The 6,873-nt window shown below is 45.0% G+C and overlaps 1 protein-coding gene across 1 annotated transcript; it reads right to left on the bottom strand.

The window, feature by feature from the left end:
* Nucleotides 1–662: 662 nt before the first annotated feature.
* pim3 (Pim-3 proto-oncogene, serine/threonine kinase) lies at nucleotides 663–5,258 on the bottom strand. Its single transcript, XM_084346209.1, has 6 exons — nucleotides 4,704–5,258; nucleotides 4,413–4,522; nucleotides 4,223–4,273; nucleotides 3,688–4,051; nucleotides 2,666–2,842; nucleotides 663–2,252 (listed from the first exon to the last, which is right to left on the bottom strand). Exons 1-6 carry the CDS (start codon nucleotides 4,789–4,791, stop codon nucleotides 2,047–2,049), a joined length of 996 nt encoding a protein of 331 aa, XP_084202335.1. The 5' UTR covers nucleotides 4,792–5,258; the 3' UTR covers nucleotides 663–2,046.
* Nucleotides 5,259–6,873: the final 1,615 nt, after the last annotated feature.

Genomic DNA, 6,873 nt, shown 5'->3' with positions numbered 1-6,873 from the left:
CTCATGCCGGCATCACTCCCTCTCCTCCCCTCGGCTTTTGAGACACATCTGCCTCTTATTAGCCCCGCGGTTGCTGCAGGTTGTCATCCAGTTTATGGCTCCTGTAATGTTTCCCCTCAGCCACGTCGTCAGTCGTGTCACGTGTAACAATGTTGCTATTATTACTATAGGCAGCATTAATGAACCACACGCCATTTTCGGACGTGTATATCGGCCTCCCGAGGGATTGCTGTCAAGTAGATGGAAAATACTGGCTGGGGGTTTCATTAACGTGCATACAAAGTGGTTATGTGTCGTGCAGTATCTGTTGGTAAGCATGTTATATTTGCACCAGTAACTTAAAGACACACCATGTTCGAAATGATCAACACACCAGACTTGTTTCTGTACATAAAAATGGGAGTTTAATTGAAACTTTTGTATCAAAAAATAGCAATATCCATCCTTCACAGCCACAAGTCACACAGCTAAACTGAAAGGTCTCCATTATGAGGCTATGTGACAACTACGAAAGCTGTTCCACCCGTTGTTTAGCTTTCCATAGAACTCAAATTAATCTCGACAGTACAGAAACCAGATGGATTTCTCTGATACTTAGCCATTCAACATTACCAACAGACTTTTTTTCTTTTTTAAAGTAGTTAAATAACATTCAAATGCTCTTTTCAAATTTAAGTAAACTTGTTTTTATTCTCTTTTACATCGACAACTGCTTCAGTGCATCCTCCACATCTCAAAAAAAAAAAAAAAATCATGTCGAAATGTAAAAATAAGTTATAGGAATGCAAACCAAAGACCAAGAAGGATATGCAAATTTTTAGGGGTGGGGGGGCTTTTAAGCATAGAAAATAAATAAATAAATAGCCACAGAGTGTGGAATGTCTACATGTTTACAAATAAATTAAAAGCAAATGGGGAGAAAAAAAAAGTACACACAAAAAGAGAAAAAAAATACACGCTGTACAATATTTGTTGAAAAAAAAAACATAGTTGAGTCCATGAATATTGCATTGATTGTGCATTTCACACCCCAAACCCTGAGGGAGGCCAGGGGCGGGGGCTATGTAGTGTCAAGCAGTGAGATGGCGGGAGGCAAAAAAAAAAAGAAAAAAAGAAAAGATACGTCAAGAGGGCCACACACCCCGCAACAGTCATTGGGGGGAGGAGGAGCGAGGGAGAAAAAGGTGTGGGGGGAGGAGGTGTGTGTGTGTTGACATTTTGTAGACATTCAGAAAAGACAGGATCCAGTTTCCAAACACCTGTTCAGGCTATAGAGTGAGTGAGCAGCGTTAAAGAGAGCGACACAGAGTTGAGTCAAGTGTTTTTCAAGTATTCCATTGTCAGGAAGAGCCCCCACCTCTTTCTCTCCTATCTAATGCTATCCTAACCTCTTGGCTGGAGGCTGGTTGGCTTACAGTGATGGAGAGGAGGGGTTACAAAATAATAATAATCATTTTTAAAAAAAATAGCCTAAACCCCACCACGTCCATCACAGCATAGGCAACTTAGCCACCGGGCCACGGGCAAATCCAAAAAACAGAGTTGTTGACGAAAGCCCCCAGAAAAGCAGCTTTCCAAAAAAAGGCACTACAAAATCAAAATTAAAACATTTAAATAAAAAGGTTTTCTCCAAGCTCTATGAGAGCAGCCATGTCTGAATAGGAGGGCCTTGCCAGCTGCATATACCAGCCTAGTAACAAAACGAGTGAAATAAAGTTAAAAAGGGGGAGGGGGAGAATAAATAGTGCTGGTAAGACCGCCCAAACAGAAAAATGTTCCCGATTAGGAAACAAGTATAATCAACTGAAAGAAAAAAAGAGGGGATGGGGGGAAAGTAAGATAAGGAAGAACAAATGGTAATAAATTAGAAATTCCCTACAAAAGAGGAAAATTAAAGTACATTTTTCGAGCTGGACCAGCTGAGTGAAGCACCCGGCCGCTGACGGGCCAGTTGGGCTACAGGCTGCTGGCCTTGAGTCCATATCACTCCCTCCATCCAAACCCCTTCTTTCCCCAGAAAGTCTTTTCAGTCTATCAGAGCCATCCTCAGAGACTCTCCTTGCTCGAGCTTGTGCTTGACGAAGAGTCTGTGTCGATGGTCCTGAGGCGGATGTCGCCGGCGACCGGCTCCTCTGGCGACTTGGGCGACTCCGTCGTCGTCGCCCTCATCCAGGGGTGGTCGCAGATCTGCTCCAGGGTAGGTCGGTCTGAGGGCCGCAGGGCCAGGCACCATTTGATCAGCTGCTGGCACTCTGGAGGAAGAAACAGAGGCAACGTTGAGGATAAGAGGGTCTGAACTCAAAGACGGATATTATCAAGAGGGAGTCTGTCTCTACTGTATGTGACTCAGTTTGTATGGATCTATCATTGTGTGTAGGTGGCACAGGCAGCCAATAGAATGAGAGCACACATCCTTTTACTGAGCTACCTCTCTAGGGTAACACAAAGTGTACTGAAAGAAATCATAACTTTTGTTATCTTTAAGAAATCTTTCCACCAGTCATTTCAGCAGGTGATCCGCTGTGACTGTGACGCCTCACTCTGATGCAAATTGACTCATGTGGAGTCAAACCGGGAGGGCAGATTCTGAGGCTGTACCAGCTACAGTGGCTAGAGGGCAACAGAGTCAACTCATGCATCATGTGTGTTGTTGTGGTTGACTTACCGGCTGAAATCCTCCTCCTGAAGTACAGTCTGCCCCTGAGGATCTCCTCATCTTGCTCAAAGGGGATGTCTCCACACACCATGTCGTAGAGCAGCACGCCTAGCGACCACACCGTCGCCGAACGTCCGTGGTATCTATGGTAGCGGATCCACTCTGGTGGGCTGTATACTCGTGTACCTGAAGACAGAGGATGGAGAGAAGAGGGGGGTGAGTGATGAACGTGTGGGGAAATGATCTGCTTTTTAAAAAGGTGTAATATTACAAGAATACAGGAGGCAGTGTTCAAAATATGAGAACAGCACGGAGAGAAAAAAAAACAAACTGAAAATAATTAATGTCTGTGTCTAAAATGGCTGAGTCATGGTAGAAATGCTTTCCATCTTCCTTTAGCCACAAACTGGGTGACCTGCCTCCCTCTCCTCCCTCCCTCCTTTTCTTCTCCTCCCCCCTCCCTCCTGGAAGGAGGAACTTGGATACCAAACACACACACAAAAAAAAGCTATGTGAGCCCATCACGTGAACCGCCGACTCGGGTTTCACAACAAACAGATGTTACGTGGCACTGACCTAATACCCACAAACTGCGCCTGTGAGTCAAGCTTTACTAACAAAATAACACCCGGAAACATGAAAGACACAGTGCATCTCACGAGACCAGGGGATGAATCACAGACATATTTATATATATAATAAAAATAAAAATAAAAAGATAAGCAGTGAGTCATGTCTGTGAAGAAATAACACGCGCGTGATCAGACAGTGGATGCTTTACATCCGTCATAATAATAATAATGATCCGCGAGACCCTCGGGCGAGGAAAACCCTCCACCAAAAACAGACCACTGCGTCACAGCCTCGTGAACGCCTCCATATCTGAATATAGCAACAGCAGGAGCATCAAGGGCAAACACAGCCGAGCCCACACGGACATGTATTCATAAAAATCACACATCCAGCTCTGTAACGTCTTGTAACAGCGATCAATGCAGAAATAAGGAGGGTAGTGGGGGCCGGCTGCTTACCATCGAAATCGGTGTAGACTGTGTCCTTGAGAATCGCCCCTGAGCCAAAGTCAATAAGCTTGAGCTCCCCGGTGCGTAGATCCACAAGCAGGTTTTCATCTTTGATGTCCCTGTGCACTACGCCGCAGCTGTAGCAGTGTCTGACCGCCTCCAAAACCTGGCGGAAAAAGCCCCGCGCCGTGTCCTCGTCCAGCGCGCCCTTCTCGGTGATGAAGTCGAAAAGGTCCTTGACGAGCTCCGGCCTCTCCATGACGATGAGCCAGCCGTCCGCGCGCTCGTAATAGTCCAGCAGTTTGATAACTCCGCGAAACGACGAGCTCACCTTCTTCAGCAGCAAGATCTCCAAAGGCACCATAGATCCAGCCTGTCAAATAAAAATAAACAGAGTTAAATAAGATGTGTTGGAGGTGAAGCGCGGCTATTCTTGTGTTAACACCACCACCACCACCACCACCCCGGGAGCAGGCGGGAGGAGGAGGAGGAGGAGGAGGAGGGGGAACCAAAACAAACCACATCGGGAGGTATGACTACTTACAATTGAGCCCCACTCGGTCACCCTCTCCTTCGCGACGTGCTTCACAGCAACCTGGAATAACACAGAGGAGAAATAACAGTAAACAAATGCTTCAAGTGTAGCTATAAAACACTACATTTAAAAAAAGGACGATGGCGGCACATGGAGGGATCAAAACATAAACCCCGTCAGCCCCAGTCAGCAGCCTTACCGGTGCGCCATCAGAGATCCGGCTGCCGGCGTACACTGTTCCGAACCCTCCGCTGCCCAGCACGGAGCCCACTTGGTAGACCTTCTCGAAGGGCTCTTTCTCCACTTTGACTGTAAACGTGGGAAAAAAATGTTAAAATAAGCGTGATATCCCCCCACAACAAACCGCAGCTCAAGTTGTTAGCTATCGTTTACTAGCTAGAAACAGCAGTAACTCTATATTTACCAAGTGAAAGAGTAAAAAATGTGTTTGAAATCCATTTAAAAAGGCTGAAGGTGGTGGTACACCTACCTGGCTGGAGCTGTATTTTCACTGGTAGGTGGTCCATGCTTGAAGGATTGCAAATGTGCGAAAATGAACCGAACTTTGACAGCAACATATTCACGCTGAAAAGCCGGCGCAGACGATCCCAATTCACCCGCTGAGAGTCAGAAGAGGCGATGTAGTCGGTGGAGAAAGTGGGTTCGGGCGCAGCACAAATGGTGGTGGTGCAGACCGTCTTGGCTCCGAGCGAGTGTATATATATATATCCCAGTCCAGCAGTGCGCCAACTCCGCCGCACCGCACCGCACCGCACCCCGTCGAAGTGTCGTGTCACGACCGTGAAGTCGTACACCGTCTCCCGAAAACCGGCATGGAAATCTGGCGTCGGTGCGTCGACTCAAACGAGAAAAAAAAAGGAAAAAAAGAAAACAGACGAACAAGAAAAGGCAGTCCTCTGAAGTGATAGATAAAACACCCGAAGGCTCCGATGCGTATGGTCGTCGTATCGAGTGTAGAGTGCGTTTAAATGCCCTCCGCAGTGTGTTGATATCCTGAAGAGTGGCCGCTGTCTGAGCTTTGGCGCGGTCTCCACAAGCCAATATTTTGACGCGCAGTGGGACGGTGATATCCCTCCGCCACCAATACAAGTCGACACGTTCGCTCAAATACAGCGTCAATTCGTCAATTTTCACCACAAACACGCTTATAATAATCCGCCTGGCACGTTTTGTGATTTTCCAACACTTTCACTCCGTTATATTACTGAAATAACCGCTTTCCCCCCGCGCACTACTTTCTCATAGTACGAGACGCCCAAGAATCCCTGTCTGGAAGCTTTGCGCTACGTTCACTATCGACTCGGAGGCGACGACCAATTAGATGTCGTATATAAATACCGTGTTTCGTATCTGGACCAATCAGGATAAAGTTTTTATAATAAAGCAGGCATTTGAGCGCACGTGGCGGCAATTCTGAGACGTCCTCTGCCCTCCTCCTCCTCCTCCTCCGCAGCTCTGCAGTCAGAGACGGACACAGTCTGTGTTTGGAGGGGAAAGTTCAGTTTTTACAGTAATTCACCATCAAATACTGATTACATATTTCAGGTTGTTGTCAGTGGTGTCAAAAACTCACGTGTTATTTGTTTACCTTTTGTTTACCTTCCAGTGTGCTGCCCTCCAGCACTGGCAACACTTGATGAGCAGTTTGAATGTTATTGTTGTCATAAGAGTCTACATGCAGTGGAGATGGCATTTGGTTATATGTTGCTGTTTAAGTTTTAGTTAAGTCTCATTGAGGTTAAAAAACTCTCAATTACAATGAGTTACAAACAAGCAACGTATAAATAATGACACAAAACATCTCAAAATCAGTGTCTAAAACAATTAATAATAATAATATACTAATGATAGTTTGATGAATGAATGAATTGCATACACATAAGCTAAATAAGACCATTCTAAAACAATAACTTAAAAGGGATCTACGTAGTTTTGGAGAAGAAATTCAAACTCAGACTTTTAAAATTTACAATTTTAATGAGGTTATAATAAAAACTCTGAGACATTGTTTTTTTTCTTCCATAACTGAATAAACAAGCTGTTCTCAGAGGAAAATAAGGTCCACAGATCACTGTTTGAAGCAAGAAAAGTGGCAGGGTCCGCCACATATAAACAAAGTGAAACAGATTGTGTTGTCCTTTAAGGTCAGTTTGTTCAGTCATGAAAACGAGGAGAGTTTGTTTTACCATAGATCTTTCTCTTCTGATTAAAATGTCTTCCCCAAGACTACATAGTGCACCTTTAAAGGATAAGTTCACCCAAAAATGAAAATTCATTATCCACTCACTTTTATGCCAATGGAAAGTCATAGAGTGAGTAGATAATGTTAATTATAGATAGATCATTTTTATTTTTGGTCACTCATCCTTTAATGAGAAAAGCACAGACCCCCCAAACATCAGCACCCAGAACACAGGGGACGGTTCATGTTGCTGCAGTGTCCGAGGATGACACTGCAATCCGCTACATTACACGAGAGCACTATTTGAAGGATGATACATAATAATGATACAACGAGGACACGATGTCATGCATGGATGCGAGGATGAAAACAAAATAGCACACTAACAAGAATAGCACGTGAACACAATCAGGTTTCTGGGGCCAGCTGTCCCATTTCAGAAGGTCAATTTTCCAGT

This window comes from Pagrus pagrus, assembly GCF_965226575.1.
Source record: "Pagrus pagrus genome assembly, chromosome: 23".
In the NCBI taxonomy this organism is placed as follows: domain Eukaryota; kingdom Metazoa; phylum Chordata; class Actinopteri; order Spariformes; family Sparidae; genus Pagrus; species Pagrus pagrus.
The sequence above is the reverse complement of the archived record's forward strand: the minus strand, read 5'-3'. Positions and strand labels throughout refer to the sequence as shown.

What these genes read in the sequence shown, in the direction of transcription:
- pim3 (XM_084346209.1), bottom strand. Translation starts at nt 4,791, where the DNA reads ATGTTGCTGTCAAAGTTCGGTTCATTTTCGCACATTTGCAATCCTTCA. An exon ending in GAAAATACAGCTCCAGCCAG is followed by an intron (nt 4,523 to 4,703) that starts GTAGGTGTACCA and finishes CCACGTTTACAG; the next exon opens with TCAAAGTGGAGAAAGAGCCC. An exon ending in GGATCTCTGATGGCGCACCG is followed by an intron (nt 4,274 to 4,412) that starts GTAAGGCTGCTG and finishes GTGTTATTCCAG; the next exon opens with GTTGCTGTGAAGCACGTCGC.